The sequence below is a fragment of the Cryptomeria japonica genome, chromosome 9 (assembly GCF_030272615.1).
Source record: "Cryptomeria japonica chromosome 9, Sugi_1.0, whole genome shotgun sequence".
In the NCBI taxonomy this organism is placed as follows: Eukaryota; Viridiplantae; Streptophyta; class Pinopsida; order Cupressales; family Cupressaceae; genus Cryptomeria; species Cryptomeria japonica.
In genome coordinates, this window is record NC_081413.1 from 668,378,125 (window position 1) to 668,398,986 (window position 20,862).

A 20,862-nucleotide genomic window follows, 5' to 3' on the forward strand; every position below is an offset into this window, starting at 1 on the left:
CTATATTTTATATTTAATTATAAATTAGATTTAATATTTTTTATTGTTCCGATCCACCTAAATCCTAACACTTATTACATTAACCTAAACTACCCCTAAAGGAGAGTTCATTTTCCTTCGCAAATGTAAGTTTCGATTAAAATAATAATTAATAATTAAAAAATCTTTAGAGAAAAATCGGTAGACAAGGTTTAAGGACTCGTTCGCATGTCGCTTTAAGGCGATAAATATTTTTCGGCGGAAGGGTTTAAGCGAGTTCTTTCGGCTTATGCTCTGATAACCATTGTTTCAAAATTATCTAAACAGAAAACTCCATTTGGAACAAAATTCGTTTGACAGAGTAAATCCCACTGAGCTGCAGACGACTGCATGAAAGGAGGAATCTATAACATTTACCAACTGGGGCAGGTTTTCAACAAAATATAATCCGAAGTTTCAGGTACAATATCTTATTCGTAACCATATCTTACATTTTCAGTCTCTCAATCCTGCACTTTTATACTGATTTAATGCAACATTCCGTCCAATACCAAATCACAACTGACCCAAATTACAAGCATAAAACTTACTTTGCAAAACACACTGGGAAGTAATATCTTCTTTTGTTTCCAGCCCAATACAAGCTTTGTGAAATTAGATTGCCAAGTGGGGTTTTCCAATACCTACAGAGTTTAGGTGTTTAATGATGCTGTAGAGAAAAATGTCCATTAAACATCCATCTTGAAATGCCCTGTTTCCTTGAACATGTAAACCCTAAAATATCTGCAAACGGCAAGTAAGAACCTAGACTAACGTTTTGTTTACAGTGGGTCATATGGTCATATTGTGAATATCCAAAATGAGATTCTACATATGTAATAGACTGTCTACGTATGGTGGACCAGGGTTGTTCCCTCTCACAATAACTTTTTTCAGCAGCAGTTCTGTTTCTTGAAAAAGCAGGGATTTTACTTGGGTGGGCTTTCATTGTCCTTGTAATATTGCTAATTTCTATGGAGAAGGATATCTAGCCAACATACAGCATTGCATCATCTTTCTACTATTCTTACTACTTATAAGTCTTTGTTCAATGTCTTACAAAAGTATTTCTTGTGAATTTTTCTGCAGCCAAGCATTCAACTTGGAACCCGTAATAAGGGTGGGTTAATGCTTGAACCCCAAGCCTTGCCAGCTCAAATTAAAAAGTTCTTAGAATACATGGAGACAGATTGGGTAGAATAATGGACAAAGATTAGAGGCTGTGTAAATAAATAGGATTGATTGAATGGGAGGGTTATAAGGAAAAGTGTTTAAACTTTAAAGTTTAAACCAGTGATCCATAGTTGATACAGAAAAGCCTCAACTTCTGCAAATAAATTCCAATTGGATACTGAAAAAAGTTACAGCAATGTTTTAAATCATGATGAGACAGACAAAGAAAATCGAATGAAGCGTATAAGATGCTTTACAACAGCAATATAACATGCAGCACTGTCAATATTTCTTTTACATTAAACTTGGAATACTTCCAAATATCTCTTCTCTTCCCCCAATAAAATTCTCTCTACCTAAACTCAGCAACATCCCCAACTAATAAACAATAACTACTATCCTAAGAAAAGAAAAACTCTTAGATAACCCATTACAACCAGTCACAACAGAATCTCCTACAAATAAGTTGATCACTAAAGCTGACGGGAAGTGGGATTTAATTAGTAGTTAATGGTCAGTTACATTAACCTCCCTTCTTTTCAAACTTTTGAACCTCTTGCTTCAATGAACTCAAGATCCTGTCTGCCACAGCCTACCCTTTACCGTGTTAGGTGATAATGCAATTATGATTTCTTACTTTGTTTCCAGACTCTTGTTGGGCTATAAATCATCCTCTTCTGCAAAATTGTTCTCTTCTATTTTCCCAGCTTATTGTGTGCTTGGACCACCCTCCACTGAAATCCATTTTTGGTTTTACGATTGTTTGTCCAACCTTTAGTTGCACCTGCACATAAACAATAAAAAGCAGAAATTAAGCTAAGGGAGATAAAACTTTTCATGGGTGCTTTCTACTCTACATTATGCCATTTAAGCATGCTTTCCAATTTGTCTTTGCAGCTTGCTTCGTTTCCATGGCTTGTTGCCCTATCACAGACTATCAAGAACCCATTTTCCTTGTTGTTGATTTTTGCTGCCATATTAGTGTTAGTTTTCGTGATCAGATTAACAATAATGAGCAGGAAATAATAATGCACAGTCACAAGAATCAAAGCACACAAATAGAAAGGGCACACAACACAAGTCTACCCTGGGAAAACCTCCCTCTTGGAGGAAAAACCCAGCAACAACAGATCCTCAGATCTGATTATTCATTATGAATAAAATTGCAGTCTTACAACACTTATCTCAGGCTGAATACATGTGCAGATATCTTCAGCTTCAAATGACCTTTTTGTAATCAGCATAACCGTGCCTTCTTCAGCATGAACAATAGACTTAAGTTCGCATCAATCAGAGCAGAGTCGCACCCATAGATCAGGTATCTTCACACCAAAGGAGAGCAGATATATTTCGCACTGTTATTGCAAATCTGATTCGCGTATATAATAATTGTATCAAGATGCATTCTATGTAGCTTTTATATATGAGGATTGGTGCTTTATTGGGTCGGCCCAATAAGGCACCTTTTGGCACTAAAGTCTTTGTACTTTTCCCACGTTATATGTGCAAGATAGGGTCGGCCCTATATCTCACTCCACGATTTATTTAGGTTCAGCCCTATCCTAGGCGCTAAGGTAGATGCTACTATCTCACATGTTTGACCTTGCTTGGCGTGTGGAAGAGAAAGGGCCCAGCCCTATCCTAATTTGTGCACATAGATAGAGCCCATCCCTATGTGCCCTTTTACATAAATATATTAGATGGAGATAGGGCCCAACCTTATTTACACGCCTCCTTAATGAAGAAGGGCCCAGCCATATAAGGATTTGGATGATGCCTTAAGGCAATCCGAATCCTTTTTATTTTCCTATCCTAGTTACACAAAAAAACAACACTCCCTCTTAACTAGGGAGGAAAATAAATACATAGCCAAATTCTCATGGACAAACCCATGACATGAACATTTACAAGGTTTAGGATTAGGGCCCAGCCCTAATAGTACAATCAATATACAATTTGTGATTTGATCACGCAATTACATTACAATGAACCTTTACATGATCTTCTCTTGCAATGCCTGCAGAGGATGAAGCCAACGCTTCATTACTTTACACTTTCGTGGGGACCTGTATGTAACACCATGATCTTTCATCATGCATATCCGCAGAGGATGACAGAGACCTTTCCATATGCACACCTGCAATAATTAATACTCAAAGATATATATAACCATACAACATAAGTCATGCACAACCGCAGAGGATACATAAGCTTCTTCACTGAGAAGAACAACTTGTCACCTTGCACACCGCAGAGGGTGAACTCACCTTGCACTCCGCAGAGGGTGAGAAATAACTGCCACCTTGCACTCCGCAGAGGGTGGAAAGAACTGCCACCTTGCACTCCACGAAGGGTGGACTCACCTTGCACTCCGCAAAGGGTGGGAGAGAACTGCCACCTTGCACTCCACAGAGGGTGGACTCACCTTGCACTCCGCAGAGGGTGAGCGAGCACTGCCACCTTGCACTCTGCAGAGGGTGGATGATACACCCAGTGTATCATGGTTAGTATCATCATAAACAAACATTTTGCAATAGACAAGGAATATATATTATCAATTCCTCTGTTAAACCATAATGATTAGAACCCAAGAATGAAATGAGATATTAAACGATATCAAGACTCCCTCTAAAACCCTATCTAAATAAAGAATTCACAGACTTGATGATTCATTCTTACTTATGAAGTGGACCCATAGCATCTTAAAAGAGAGAGATGAAAGGTAGACTTTCATAATTAGTCCGATGACAAGATCTGATTGAGGTAGGGCTTCTTAGATCATGCATGAATGCTTTCTTCAAAGAGACATAATCTGAAAACATTATCTTCAAGAGTAGACATTAGGCTACCTTAGAGACATGATATAGTAAAACAAAACACCAACCCTTACAAACCCTCAACACACAGATTCAGACATATAGATAGAAGACATTTACCTATACTCGGATCCTAATACACATCCATATATATACACTATCACTTTTCAGCCATGAAAACATTGAATATATAAGTGATTGCAGGTATATGATAGCAGAAATATATAAGGATGACAACAAGTATCAAAATAAGGTAAGTTTTAAGGTGGCTTCAAATCACCTACAACTTCACTTACCTATCTCCCTTGAAATAAATTGAGATTCATCACCTTTGAAGGTTCTAAGATACTAAGAGGATGAGGAATCCATTGGTGCAGATGAAGGACCTTGACTGTGCATGTAATCATCTGAAAACCCTAGCTGTCACACAGAAGTCCAGGCTGTAAATCTGATCACTACACATGCAAACCTAGGCTCTGATACCATGTTAGTTTTCATGATCAGATTAACAATAATGAGCAGGAAATAATAATGCACAGTCACAAGAATCAAAGCACACAAATAGAAAGGGCATACAACACAAGTCTACCTTGGGAAAACCTCCCTCTTGGAGGAAAAACTCAGCAACAAGAGATCCTCAGATCTGATTATTCATTATGAATAAAATTGCAGTCTTACAACACTTATCTCAGGCTGAATACATGTGCAGATATCTTCAGCTTCAAATGACCTTTTTGTAATCAGCATAACCGTGCCTTCTTCAACATGAACAATAGACTTAAGTTCGCATCAATCAAAGCAGAGTCGCATCCATAGATCAGGTATCTTCACACCAAAGGAGAGCAGATATATTTCGCACTGTTATTGCAGATCTGATTCGCGTCTATAATAATTGTATCAAGATGCATTCTATGTAGCTTTTATATATGAGGATTGGTGCCTTATTGGGTCGGCCCAATAAGGCACCTTTTGGCGCTAAAGTCTTTGTACTTTTCCCACGTTATATGTGCAAGATAGGGTTGGCCCTATATCTCACTCCACGATTTATTTAGGTTCAGCCCTATCCTAGGCGCTAAGGTAGATGCCACAATCTCACACATTTGACCTTGCTTGGCATGTGGAAGAGAAAGGGCCCAGCCCTAGCCTAATTTGTGCACATAGATAGGGCCCAGCCCTATGTGCCCTTTTACATAAATACATTAGATGGAGATAGGGCCCAACCCTATTTACACGCCTCCTTAATGAAGAAGGGCCCAGCCCTATAAGGATTCGGATGATTCCTTAAGGCAATCCGAGTCCTTTTTATTTTCCTATCCTAGTTACACAAAAAAAACAACAACAATTAGCTTATGGCATGCTCACAATATTAGGCCCTTCACATTCATTCTTCACAATGCCATCCCCTTTTGTGAGGACTTATTTTCTGCCATCAAATATGGGGCCTCCAATGTAATGTCCCCATTCGGGATATTCCTAAAATTTGTCCTAAAACTACAATTTCATTTAAAAACAAGGATTATAATGTATTTAAGAATTTTAACTTTACCAATTGAAATGCCTTATATAAGAGAAATCTTGGTCTAAGTCCTTTTACACAATATCAGTCATTGGGAATCAAGATTAAATCACAAGTCAAGATAACATCTGTTTTCGTCTAATCATTAGTATCCATCGTAAAGTCATATAACATTCTCATATTAAGATCTACTTAAGGCATTAGCCTTTCCAATATGGACTCTTATAATAACCTCGTTAGGAATCTGTTAAAAAGTTCGCAAACTGCAGTCTCAAGGTTGGCTGCCCTTGTACTACGAGAGCGTGGAAGGTGGGCTGCCCTTTCATCCCTCAGTTCCCCTTTGAGGCACTCCATCCTCCTCGATCAAGCCCAGGAGCACTAATCAGCCTCCCAGCCTATGAGGCTTAACCTCCAATGGGTGGCATGCTTGATAAGAGTATGAAGACTACCTCCCTCCACCAAGCCCGGGAGCACACATACGCCTCCCTGCCCTTGAGCATTCTATCTCGGGGTGGCGTACTTGATGGTGGGTATGTCAGGTCTTCACCTCTTGTGAACTCAAAAGGTTGATTGGCCTTCCTGTTTTGCAATCCATTTCTTTAAATTCCAAATAGATTATTAAACTGAAACAAATCCCTTAATCATATATATTAAATCGCAATATGTAGATTACTTGGAAAGATCATTAAGTACTGCCAACATTACTATAGCATGGACATATAAATATGCATATAATTCTATCATATTCATATTCATAGATTTATCTTTGATCTGATTGCTGCTATAATATAATTATTTTCTGCTCTTTCTCAGGTGTGATCTTAATTCATTTCTGACTTATCTTCTTGATCGTCTTGATCTTGATCCTTCATGGATGCCTTCTTCAAATGATGTCTCCTTCACTTTATACTCTTCATGGTAAAAGGGTCATACCCTTTGGTTATGAAAAGATACACCTGTTTATATTGAAATGATACACCTGTTTTGGCAATTGCTGTCCTTTACAGCAGCTGCATTTTCATGATTGCAGCTATTAAGGAAAGATAAAAGATATTTAATATTAGTCATGGGAAACGGCCAACCAGCAATTATTTATATATTTTAATATTCATTATCTTCGGGTCGGCCTCTCCTGGGATTCACCATCTTCTAATTATTTTATATTTAACTTAGTCGGCCCTTTCTGAATTTGCTGCTTAGGAATTATTTACCCTAGTCAACCTCCTATGTTATTGTTGCCTCAGTTTGATGTTAATAGAAGCTGTGATATGTTCTTAGACGGGGATGTGACATCCAAAGATCTCTATTTCTGCTCCAGCTTCATCTCTAATGTGGATTGCTTCCACAGCTGCAACATCTTGGGCCACCTCCAATCATAGGCTGACTTCCTCATCATTACAATCTCCTAAATCTTCTCCTCTTTCAAGGTGATCATCAATACTTTCCCCTTCTTCAGGATAATACAACTCAAAATATTCATCCCATTCATTCTTTGTGATCGTCAATACTTTCCCCTTCTTCAAGATAATAAACTCAAAATATTCATCCCATTCATTCTTTTTGTCTTTACCCCAAAATCACATTTAAAGGTCTTCCATCCACTAGTAATTTTATCAACTCAAGAGATTTAATGTTTCCCCATTCTAACAGTTTCTATGACTGACATGAATGATAGCTCTCTTTGATTGATATTTCAGGTTGGTTATTTAGAAGGAAAAAAAATCATAGATTTTAAGATTTGAGACATTGGGGCATCTTTCCAAGACATAAAAGATTAAAATTTAATATCCTTAAAATCTAAAGTTGAACGACTAACTGGGTAAGACTCTATAATTACACTTGGACTAAGATTAGCTTAGAAAATATTTACTTGCTAATTTTGAGTACACTTGCATCTCTAATGAAGATCTTCATATTGTGTTAAATAGGAGGAAAGAGGGTAGTGTTCATATGACATGTTCAGGCGCATGTAGATGTAGGAAAAGACCCATAATAAAAATGGGCCATTGTTTGCAGTTTAGTCACTGTTATTCTTCAATGCATGCTTGAGCTTCAGTCCATTTAGAAAAAATCATAAACGGGGCATCATCTCTAATAATGGAAATATTTTTTATTAAAAGATTGTTCAGGATCGGCTGTTCTATCCTATTTATGGACAGTTGTTTGTCACTTTACCTAAAGTAGGCAATGAAGGGAAGTGAGGTACTCCAGCCTCTGTTTATTGACTACTTACATAACTTGTTGATCAGCCTAGAGCATATGGATTTTTTTCATTTTAAGTATACAAATGCATAATCTATTTTCTGTGCCACTGTCTTGTGTATTTAGTTTGCAATGTTCTTCATAATTGTGATTGACCTTATGTGACTGAAATACTCAATTCACTGTACTGACCATGTCTAGTGTTTAGAAAGATTTGAACCACTTCTAATTACAGTCAGTAAACAGTACCCAGTAATGAAAGTTCCATTCTCTTTGTGAGGAAGTTTCTAATACAATTCTTGCTTTACAAAAGGTTTTCTGCCACTTTAATAGTTCAAATTCTGACTTTTCTACCAAGTCCATTGAGCAACAGGAATGGTGAATGTTGAAATCTATTTGTGTAAAGTCATTGAATCCCTAATCATGCAACATTCAATCAAATCATTGTTAAAGGAGTTCCATAAAGGTAATCTAAATAAATGAGATCAGGCAATTGATTCATAGCTTTAGAAGGTGAATTTTTATAATGTGAACAAATCTTTTGTAAGGGAAGTCATGTTATGAAGATAATTCCTATTCTAGGAATCTATAGGTTCAATGAAAATACTTGTTTTTAATTTTATCTCAAAGGTAACATTACAGAATGTTTGTTTGCTGTTCTAAGTTTCTCTATTCTTAGTTGTAAAGCAGATCCCCTTACATACTGGATTTGGTGAAAGCAGTAAAGATACACTTCTATTTTGATGTACTAGGTCCTATGCTGTAAGTGCTACTTTCTATTTGCCTCTAGTTATGGTTGTGATAATGGCATCTGTTGCCCTACATCAAAATATGGTGCCTTTATACTGCAAGAATTTGCACTCTTTGTTTGGGGGATCTCTGTGTACAAGCAGAAAATCTGGAAGATTCTTCCTTGATGTTACTAAATTTCATGCAACATCTTTTGTTGGCCATCTTGACAAAGGTCCCCTGACCCTCAAAAGTTTGGGATTTGAAAGTGACTCCAATCAGATAAAGGTTAAAAGTAAAAGGGACAAAGTGACAGAGGTTATTCAAATTGATGATAAATATCCCCCATTGAGTGGAAAATTTCCTGTAGCATATAAAGCAAAGACATATAAGAACAAAACCAATGATGATCGAAAACAAAATATTATCAATACTGAGGCTTTTCCATTTGCTGCGAAGAGTTTTTCTGCATTGAATTTATCTGATGCACTCATTGAAAGGTTGAAAGTTGAAGGCCTGGAAGTTCCAACTGATGTGCAGGTGACAGCGATCCCTATGATTTTGAAGGGACAAGATGTTGCTATCCAGTCTTACACTGGTTCGGGGAAAACTCTTGCTTATCTCCTTCCAATACTGTCAAAAGTTGGCCCATTAAAGGAAACTCAGGCTGGAAACATTAGAGGCAACAGCAGATTTGGGATAGAGGCTGTTATTGTTGCTCCTTCGAGAGAGCTTGCAATGCAGATTGTGAGAGAGGCGGAAAAGATTTTAGGACCAGATCATAAGAGAACAGTACAGCAGCTTGTTGGAGGTGCAAACAGGTCAAGACAGGAGGAAGCATTAAAGAAGAACAGGCCATTAATTGTAGTGGGAACTCCAGGAAGAATTTCAGAAATAAGTCTGGCTGGAAAGTTACAAACTCATGGATGCCGTTTTCTTGTTCTTGATGAGGTTGATGAGCTTTTGTCATTCAACTTTAGAGAGAACATGCACAGGATTCTGGAACATGTTGGGAGGCGGAGACATGCAGAGGAGCAGGAAATTAAAGATAAGAACTCTACGGCCTCTGATCTAGTAGCAAGTCATAAAGATTTAACTGTAGAAGAATTGTCAAACTCATCCTCTATGAAAAAAGATGAAAGAATTCAGAGGCAGACCATTTTGGTGTCTGCCACCATGCCTCCATCAGTGTTACGGGCAGCAAGCACCTGGGGTCACAAGCCATTACTTGTCAGGGCCAACAGTGTCATTGATGTCGAGTCAGCAGCAAGGTCAGGTAGTAGTGGTTCAACCATTCAGGGTGCTATTGAGAGCTTGCCCCCTTCACTGGATCATTTCTTTACCATTTGTAAACTACAGCACAAGGTAGATACTCTGAGAAAATGTGTTCATGCTTTAGGTGCGAAATCTGTAATAGCCTTTATGAATCATAACACACAGTTACAGGACACTGTATTCAAGCTAGAGGCCAAAGGACTGAGTGCTTGTGCTTTACATGGGGACCTTAACAAGTTAGAAAGAACCAACAGACTTGTGAGGTTTAGGAAAGGGGAGCTTACGATTTTAGTTACAAATGAGTTGGCTGCAAGGGGTTTGGATGTGATTACATGCGATCTTGTTGTGAATCTTGACTTGCCAACAGATACAATCCACTATGCTCATAGGGCTGGGCGGACAGGTCGCCTTGGGAATAAAGGTACAGTTCTTTCCATTTGTGAACAAAGAGAGGAGTTTGTTGTAAAAAAATTTGAGCGACAACTTGGCATTTCCATTAGGTGTTGTGATTTTGTTGGGGGGACTCTTAACATCTGGAAGGGAGCTGAAGAGCATATCAAAGCCTAATTATCATTGCATCTGTGGACTAGTAAGCAGTTGAAACTTCAAGGATTTACATATGACATTCAAGCTCAAACTCAGCATTTTCCATGGTAGAATGTGTTCGTTGGTTGGCAAAATTTGAACCTATATTTGCCTTTTTAGCCTCGATTTTTCAAACACTTCTAAATAAACTAGAGGGTTTGTGATGAAGTCCATGTGGATTGTACTGCAACGAATGGAAAATGTTGTAACAGTCAAATGTGTATATGGGGCCCGTTATATTATATATCTTGAGGAAACATTTGGTTATTTTCTTCCTTACAGAAATCAATTCATATAGCATTGTGTAAGTGAAGATTGGGATTTGGGCGCCAGATCACAAGCAAATAACAAGAAACATTGAGCCAATTGATAACAATATACAAAAAAACCCAGAGAATTTGGCAGCTAATTGCTTCATATGAAAATCATTTAAGATAAATAAACATAGATATGAATATGCCAATGCTATTTTTTGGTATTGTGATGGAGGTCACACTCCACTTAAGATGCTCAAGTCTAAAATCACATCAACATTGGGCTATGCCTTAGATGATTTGAAGCTAGATTGTTAATATGAGAAGTGCTCCCTTTTGTTTATTTATTTATATTGAAATATAAAGGTCTACAATGGTATATGGCTCGCTAAAGAACACGAACAATAACTGATACAAGGTCACACTATGAACTCAGTTGTGACGTTTTATCAAGTATTCATTCAATATAAAGAAAAGTGTTAAAGCCACAAAGAATATTCACCCTCCAAGTAACAATGGAAGTAAAGGTCAATTATATGCATATGTTTATTCAAAAATTCCCTTAATACAAACTACAACTAATCATGACAAAAGCATCTCCATCCTTTTCCATCGGCATAACAAATCCAATTTCTTCATCAATGGCTTCAATTTCTCTATTAAGAAGTTCAATTCCCTCATAAGCTACTCTTGAACTACAATCTCACGTATAGGTTTCCCTCTGGATGCCTCATCTACCAAAATAGGTCAACCATGCTAGTTTCCACTCTAGCATTCAGAATCCTTGCTTGTCTCGAGCTGCCTATCAAACTATTTTGCATTTAGAATACTAATAGCCCCATGAACTTTAGCCATCGTGCTTATAGTAATTGCTCTCAAATGAACTTCCCAACCCATGCATGGTCTTGAGAATTGGAACATCTGTTTTTTATTAGGAAAGCAATGTTAGCTAGGGTACTGACCCTTAACAAAGTCAAAGACTATCAACAACACATTAACTCATCAAGCAACAAGAACAAGGGTGTTGACCCTTAATATAACAACCCGCAAGTAGTGAGAGAATAACTAACCATGGGAGCAAGCCCCCAAACAACAAGGTCGGATAGGCGAACAGGAAAACCTCTCAAACCATAAACAACCCAGACCCAACTCGAGGGGTAGACACACCCAAACCTTGACAAGGAGGGGTTTGGGGGAGGGGGGAGGACTTCCCTTTCCGCCTACGACAAACCACAGTCTAGGTGATACTATCTTTAGGACCATCAAGAGAGAGATCAAGCGAGGACCCTGCAAGGTTACAATCAATAGTGACAACAAATTGTTGATGTAGGACTGCAACAGGCTATGACAGAACAACGCCAGGTTATTGTAGAGGAACAACATCAAGAGCGGAATTGGTAGGAGTGGAACGAGGCTGCAAATCCCTAAGGGCAAGAGGAGTTGCAACAGTGGTAACAACAACATCAACAGTAAGAGGCACATCATCCCGAGAGAACTCATCTTCATGAGAGGAGCCAACCGAATCAGAATTAGAAGCATAGATAGTCAAGTGGTCAACAATAGCATCTTTCCACCAAGTAGTAGCACCCTTATGATGCAAAGTAGAGCAATCCGAAGCCAAATGACCTGTGGAGAAGCATTTTCGGGAGCGGAAGGGGAGACCCTCAAAATCCAACAATTATGTCCAAGGCCTGACCCCAACCATGAGAACCACATCCCATGGGAGAGCCAAAGAGATGTCAATGTCGTCTAGGATGCGAGCAAAGGTGGAGTAGCCCATTGAGGATGTGGCATCGTCAATCTTCAAGAAGCAGCCAATAGAGTTACCAATGGCCTCATAGCAAGAATGTTCTAGAAATGGAGGGGAATATTCGGAAGATGAACCCAAATCGAACGAACGTTAGTGGTTCGGTAAGAGGGTTGAAAGAAGTTGTCTAGGGCTTAACAAAGAGAGGGTGAATCCCCCAAGCCCACAACTTGCCCAAAACCAAATCTCGATCAGTTGAAGAAGCAAAGGTAGCAATGAAAAAGCCTTTAGCATAAGGAAATAGTTCAATACTATTGGCAACCAAAGGCTTCCAGGAGTCACTCACCCAATGATGGAGGTCTAGTAGCGAAAGCCAAAACCTAGAGAATCTGCACACCAGAGCATAGTGTTGGTAGAACTCAATGTTTTCCACAACATCCTACCCACAAACCACCACAAGGGAGGGAAGAGGACAAACCCCCTTAGAGGGTTGGGTAGTAGATCTGGCCACACAAGCAAAGTTGTGTTTACCAGCAGAATTGGAACATTTGTTGTGGAAGAACAAGAAGAGAAGTATTTGTTTCAAAACCTGCACCTTCACACGACACATAGGAATCAGAGGAGAGATAAGCAGACACTTTTAAAATTTAGATGGGTTTTGTTTCCTAGTTGTTGCCTTGTTTCAGATTATAGTGACATAATTATATACAACTTCATTCAAGGAAGGATCAAGAACCATGTTAGTGGAAAAATAATGTTCACTTTAATTTAGGTAGGTTTAACCATTGTAAGCTTAATTAGATGAATAAATTCAACTTTAGTTTGACTTTGCAAATGTCGATTTGCAAGTGTGAACATGCCCAATTACAACTATGCACATATTTATCTTGGGTATGCACCCAATCAAAATTGGTAAGTGTGCATACCATTATTTAGTTGTTTGTTGATGTTTGACATATATTTGGCACATGTATTTGCAAAAGGTTCAAGTGTGTTCATATTGGTCTACTTTACCTCTCATTAGCCTATAAATATAGGCCATGTGTATGAGATTTAGTAGAGTCTTGTAGAGAAAGGACTGCTAATTTTAGGTTTAATTGTAGTTTGTATTAAAATTTTCATTTATAGCACTGTAGAATAGTTATGTCTATTATAACAATTATGTTTTCTCTTGAATCATAATTGCGAAAGATAGTTTGGGGTGTTTTAGGTTCTTGACACAATTTTTTTTGTTTCAAATACAGTATCAATGTAGATATGTGTCATGCTCACCTTTTCAGTATGAACTTAAATTATTCATGACGTGTCTTTAATTTCAATCTTTTTGAATTTTCTTAAAAATTCTTTTGCTATTGTGTTTGGGAGGGTCCAAAATTGTAGGTCCCAAGTTGAATGTCTATTATAGAAATTACGAATTTTCTTGAATCTTAATATCATTGTGAAAACAATTAGGATGGTTGTTTCGAGGTTGTTGACACAATTATTTTTCAGTTTGAACACGATATTAATGTAGACTTGTTTCATGCTTGTCTTCTCAATTTGAGCCCAAATTGTTTTTGATGTGTTTGAAAGTTCAAGGTTTTTGGATTTTCTTAAGAAAAAAGTGTTTGTGTTATTATATTTGAAGTGCCCAAAACCTTTAGAATACCTTTCGTTTCACTAGAAAAAAGAGAATTTTTTTTAAACATAGTTTTAAGTTTATTCAATATCTAAATCAAACAGGGGGCATGTCTTTCAAGATATAAAAAATAAAAAAAATAAAAAATAAAAAATTAAAGGAAGGATGCTTAAAAATTGCACCCCTTTTTGCAACATTCAACATAATGCTTGTAAAGGAGTGTTGACTATTACAATAGCAACATTGACCTTAGTTCATACTGACAACTTTTTTTCAGTGCCTTGCAATTCAAATAAAAAACCTAGCTTGAAACCTTCCATTTTTAAAAACAATGCACTTTTTGTTAAAAGGTAGTCACAATTTTGTTTCTTGCTATTGAGCCTATGTTGTATAAAAAAATCAATTTGTTATTTGTCATACCAAATCACACATCGGTTTAAGTTTGATGACAATTGGACTATTAATTTATCTGATTTTATGCTTCTCAAGGTAATATTTTAAAGATTTTTTTTAATTGAATGTTAAAGATTAGTGGGTGGGTTTAATGTGACAGGTCATTACATCTATCATAAAAGGCCGATTGTCTTTTAGACATCTTTAGTGTGCATTGTTCTATGAAATTGTTTAGTTGGAGATCATATCTTTTTTTTTGTATTGAATCAATGCAAATAAAAAATTAGAATGAAAGAGGGCAGCACAAAGACTGCCAAAGAAAATACCAAGTGACTACTCAATACCAAGTACAAAAACATAGGTACTGTTTCAACAAAAACAACTAATGCGGCCATGCAAGAGGCCACAAACAAAGGCAAACCATAGAAACTGAGGTAATGGTGCAACAAAGACAATTATGGTAGCCATTTTAGACGCCATGAACAACCAAAATTTGCATCTATAGGCTATACATGAACAACATCAATATTATCAAGTAATCACTTAGCAATAATAATGACTAAAACATCTTCATCTTCTAAGGTTGCAACTCCAAGATCAATGTCAAAGCTCCAACTACAAAATCAAGAACATAATCATGACAACATGATTGAACAATCCTCTCCTAGGATATAACATGCTCCATATGAACATATCAAATAACTCTATCATGCCAAAACTCTCATGTGCACAATCAAGAGGATACTGTGACATAATAGCAACCATCCCATCATACAAGGATAGCATGTCAAATGAAAGCAGAAATTACACCTCAAACAAACACTCCATGAGTCATCCATGGCTTCAACATGTCAACCATCTTCAATCATCATGAAGATATGATCTACCAATGAACCTACAAATGTGAAAGACCCTTTTGCAGCAACATGATTTAAGTACTCCTCCAGACATAGACAACACTCAAGAAGATCATCCACCATTAATCCACATCATTGCCAACAACTCCCACTTAACTGTGATACTGAGTCACATAGGGTATCATGATAACCATTTCCTAAATGAAGATCATCTAGGTCTACACACATACAGGTGAAATATCAAATAACATCAAGTGAAACCAAGATCTCTGAGCCAAAGAATTCAAAATGCATCAATGAGCTCCCAAAAGCCAAAGTAAAACCATGATTCTTGAACAAGAAGATACATTGTCATAACCAATCAAGAACTTAATCAAACATCACCAACAAAGCACTTGCAAAAACAATCATGTCATGCCAAAGCCCCTAAGCACAAGGAATATACATGACACCATGATCACCTCCAATTGAACAAGCATCTAACTCCCAATGTGTCACACTTGTAAGAATCACATAATCAACATCATAAATCCTCCATCATGACTATACCTAGTAACACCATCTCTCCTCAACATGACAACCAAAACAACAAACTAAGCCACCAATTTGAATATGAATCAACAATGAAAGGTCGATGGGCATAGACAATCCACATCCAAGCCATAAATGCAACCAACAAGTATAGATTACCTACAACATTACACAATATGTAGACCCAACCATGCAATATACAAATCCAAGCCAAATGTTGATAACCATGTCAACAAGAAAGTAAGTTGAGACAAATAACTAAGTATATAATGACACAAGCTCCAAATCTTCAAGATTTAACGTGTCATAAACTCATAATGTCACCATAGTCAAAAGAACTGATAAATAGATTAGATCAAAATAATAATAAATAAATCACATCAAACAACTCTAATCCTGGTCCACTATGTAGTGCTTTGAACGAGATTTTTGTCGATTATTGGAAGTCCAAAATCCGACTCCGTTTGCTCAAGTTATGACCTCTTTAAGCCAAAAAAGGTACCCTTGACTTTCAGCAAGCATTTCACTATCAAAACAAAAAAATCTAGAAAAAACAAGACCACCAATATGTAGTGCTCTGAGTCACCTTTCCAATTACTATAAGAAGTCAAAAAACTGAAATCATATGCTTGAGTTATACTTCGTGAAAGAAAACCAATCTATTAGGATATATGCAAGTCAAATGGTATCTGGATTCCAAGTTTTTATCCAATTTGCATAAATCTCCATTTTCAATTATTTAAAAATAATATACAATGTTGTCCCTACCCCAAACCCAACCAAAATAACAAGCACAACACGTGAAATTGATTGAGTGACGTATTTAAATTTCTCAGTTTTTATTAAAAGAACTTTATAAAAACAAAACTTTTCATTTCAAAGTTTTTTATATTAAAAGATTATTAAAATATTGAACATTGGATTTTTTTTTTAATTTTAATTTTTTAATTTTTGGGGGGCTTTGTTGGGCGGGACCCATCAATCCCCAAGGTATCAACGGTATTGGTAGTTGGGCCCTTTGATACTAAGGTACTAGTGGGCCCTACAGGGCCAACAAGGCAGGCATGTAGCTACTCACAAGTATAGGGGGAGGTGTATGTGAGCTCCCTCCACCCCTAATTTTTATTTTATTTTTTATATTCAACAATGCAACATTACAATACACCAATGAACACCTTTGAATCACAACCTATCTACAAGCACTCTATATGAACAAGCATCTAACCACATATCCTATGCCATGTTTCAAGCCTCCACAAATACTAACTTGGCAAACCTGCTAACCTTAAACAACTACCCTTGTGATTGCTCTTATAAAATCAAGCTCCCACAAAACCACCAAGTGGTATTACATAAAACCCTTGGACTAAAACCATGAGATTACAAATCGTTGACGCCACATTTAATATTAGGTACTAAGTTTTTACTTTATTAATTTATTTTCTGCAATATTAAATAAATATAATGTAATATCCCAATGTTACAATACAACTCATCAAGTGACCCTAAGAATGAAATCTCTACGTGATGCAGGTCCTTATAGATTCCTTTAGGTGCAACATGACTGGTCTCTACTACATACACAAAATTGGTGCAATATATCAATGCACTCAACCTCGTCTAAATGCCTTGCAATATAACCTAGCATCCAAAGAAGAAGCTCATTTAATTATTGAGTAGGGATTATCTTCTTGGATGATGTTGACACTATATGTGCATCAAAGGATTCTCAAGCCTTCTATTTATTGTATGAAAGGAAATGCTACCTAATGAAAGCATAAACAATGCTGGAATGGAAAATCTATTTGTACAGTAGTTGTTGCAAGTAACTTGATAAGTGACTTTGCAGTGGCATATCCGTATGCAATGATTGGAACTACCAAAATATATCATAAGATGAGGAATGCCAATTCTACTCATAAATATGGGTAAATGATAAGAGATTGCACTCTATTGTTGATAGTAGGAGTCAAAAGTATTCGATCTTTGTAGCTCCTATTAAGAGATTGAACCTATAGGCAACTCACCCACAACCATATTCCATAGGTTGGGTAAGATAAGAATGAGATTTTCAAGTAAGTAGACTATTGTAATGGTGGGAAAATGATGAGTGATAGATCAAGAGGAAAACTAACCCTTTCCCTCAAAGAGAGATGAAAGTTTCACTTATTGATTATCCTTCAAAGACTTTTTACCATTACATTAGAAAGATGAGGGATAGTTCACTGGATTCAATATCCACACAAAGATGATAGATTGAATTCTGAATGAATAAGAATGTTAGGATGATCCCTTCTTCCTTGTTTGAAATGGAGAGGAATTGATTGAATTATGTAGTCAAAAGTGACAAAGAATCAATTATAAGTTGAGATCTGAATATGGGAAGAGGCTGTGCACTTGGATTTGACAGTAATATGTCGAGATGAAGTCGCTCTGCAAATTTGACGAAAAGTTGTCTAGACTGTGGCCGGAATGTACATGGTCCTCTGAAAAATCCGTGAAATGAAAAGGGTTTTTCCACCTCTGCAAATGAAGCTTGAATATGAAAATACAGCTGCGCACCTCCAACCTACACACATAAAAGAGAGGGAAATGTGTTGGGATTGGGGGTTTGCCTTTAGTTCAAACCCAAGTTTTGGAATTAACCAAGTAATGAAAGAAAGTACTTGCAAGTAGATGTAAATGAAAGATTGATTTGCAGATCACCTCAAGGGAGGTTGTAGTAGAAACGTTGATAGAAATGCTTGTATGAAATTGTATGTTGAAATAAATCTCCTCTTCAATGGTTCAATCCTTGACTTGAATGCAACACCTAGCCTTGAAGGGAGACTTGAGAATTCTCAATGTTGGAAAAGATTGGTTGAATGCTTGAATGCTTGATCGCTTATGCAACTTGAATCTCTCCAATTTCGACCTATCCAACCTATGAAAATGAGAGAACGAATGCCCCCTTAAATACATGTTTGAAGGATTTGAATTTCATCACAGGTTGACATCGGGGAGATGCACAACCCACAATGCATGCTCTAAGAAGGTCCTGCCCCAAAATAGGGCATGGATAGGGGCGCCACGCCCCCTGTCCTAACCCCTGTCTCCAGGGCAGATTGCGGACATAGTGATGCAAAGGCTAAGGAAGAAGTTGTTTTCGCAAGCCGAGCACTCTCCGGTCTCCGATCAGGATAGAGGATTCGAGTTCTCATGCGTGAGGACCCTAATGAATTTGTAAATTGCTAGGGTCACAATTATATGACACTACATTTAGCCCCCACTTTAGCAGGAGTATAAGTGTATGCCAATACTGCCAGTAAAGTACAAGGAAACAATATTGAATGACTTTCACCACATCAAGGAGGCAAGACGCACCAAGCCCCCAGTGGACTTAGGATCTTACGGCTTCGATTGACAAAGTAAAAGGGGAGATCGAGAAGGGGAGAACCATGAATGCAAGTAGAAAAGTTCCCTTCACTATGAGTCATGAAATCAAGGATAAAAATATTACAAAGTAAAGCAAAGTTCAATAAGTAATTCTAGGTATCACAAGAAGGAAAGTATGAGCGGAGTGTATGCCCCCACATCAAAGTGATCACATGCACCTTATCGGGGGTGATTTCTTTAAGGTAGGATACACCCAAGATAGAGAAGAGAGGGAGCACATTATCACAAAGATTTAGCCCCCAATCGAGGTATAAACCCAAGGATAATGGACACAAAACACGAGGTAGTGTCGCTTTCCTTAGAGTCATTATTTTGTATGATAACCCATGTATATCATGTATGTATATGCATATAATAATCTTCATTCCCCAAATAAGGACACTACCTTAGAAGAAAGGGAAAAGATGATGCCTTTTGAGTCAACATGAAAGAGACCAAGAAAAGATCTCAATGCTTTGCATCATCCCCAAGTAGACATTTAAGAGAACAATAGAAGAACATGGATACACATAGAAGAATAGTCACAAAAGAGAAAGAAAGGAGAGAGAGAAATCTGCATTTCTAATATTGTTAATCTAGCATGACATATGCCTCCCGATCTTGCTGATCACTATTTCAGGAAGGCGAGCAACATGCTATAGGAGCAATATTGAGCGCAATAGATGAAGCTATCACAAGATCCAAATAAGGACTGTGTTCATGTTGTAAGTCACTTTGTTCGATTCTAGGAGATCGGGTTAGGGTTTGTGAAAACTCATCCAATAAATGTTTGTCCACATCAACATAATCATACTCACTATTAGAAGCATTAGGAGTCGTATTACCACTATGAATAACATTTTCACCCATTTCTTCATCAAAGCTTAGGGAAAGAGGAGCAAGAACACAAATAGGAGTGAAACCAGCACATGTTTTATGCAACTTATGATTTAGAGATGTTGGTTGAACATATTGCTTAGGAGAAAAGGGAATGGAATCATGTCAACTGTTGGAGTCTGAGGAGATTGGGTATTTTGAGGGATAGCTTCACGAGCTCTAACACGACATCTTCATCGGTGTTCTCTCACACAACAATTTTGTCGAGTCTTAGTGGAAAGCTGAGAAAGAGGAGGAACACTTGAAGAAGTAGAAATGGTATTCCCCTTAATAGTGGAAGGTTTAGGTTGAGGTCGTTTTTGTTGAACAATAGGAGAAGCAAGCCTCTTCTCTTGATAAGTGGAAGGAGGTGGAACTGCGCCGTAGAAAGGAGGAATATTAGGTGTAGGAACGAGACCAAGTCCATCAAGGGGAGGAGGAATAGATATAACCTTAGGAAGAATATTGGGGTTCTCCTTAAGAGAAGGTAAAGTCGCATCCATAGGAGTAGGTGGACAATTTTCCTTAGGAAGAAGATTAGTTCTATCCGAGAGGGGAAGAACCTCATCTTGAAGAATAATAGGAATGCCAAGTGTTGGCGACCTAGTTTGACTTAAGGAGAAGATCATATCATTCTTCCATTTTTTATAAGATTGAAAAAGAGCATCGCTCCTTAATGGAAGAGATTGAAATTGTTTAGGCCAAAAGATATCAATAGGAACACCAGGGCTTCTTTCAGATGGATGAAATAAGATATGGTTCACGGTTATGATTTCTCCATTGTGAGGAAATTTAAGAAACTTGTGGATTGGAGAAGAAATAGCCTTCATGGAAGATAGCCAAGGATAGACCAACTTC

General features: G+C 37.4%; 1 protein-coding gene across 3 annotated transcripts; it reads left to right on the plus strand.

The window, feature by feature from the left end:
• Window positions 1-208: 208 nt before the first annotated feature.
• LOC131039482 (DEAD-box ATP-dependent RNA helicase 47, mitochondrial) lies at window positions 209-10,603 on the plus strand. Of its 3 annotated transcripts, none has more exons than XM_057972259.2 (2): window positions 209-439; window positions 8,405-10,603. In XM_057972259.2, exon 2 carries the CDS (start codon window positions 8,518-8,520, stop codon window positions 10,294-10,296), a length of 1,779 nt encoding a protein of 592 aa, XP_057828242.2. In that variant the 5' UTR covers window positions 209-439; window positions 8,405-8,517; the 3' UTR covers window positions 10,297-10,603. The 3 variants fall into 3 exon arrangements, with proteins under 3 accessions (XP_057828242.2, XP_057828243.2, XP_057828244.2); XM_057972260.2 differs by having other exon boundaries at window positions 8,416-10,603; XM_057972261.2 differs by having other exon boundaries at window positions 8,478-10,603.
• Window positions 10,604-20,862: the final 10,259 nt, after the last annotated feature.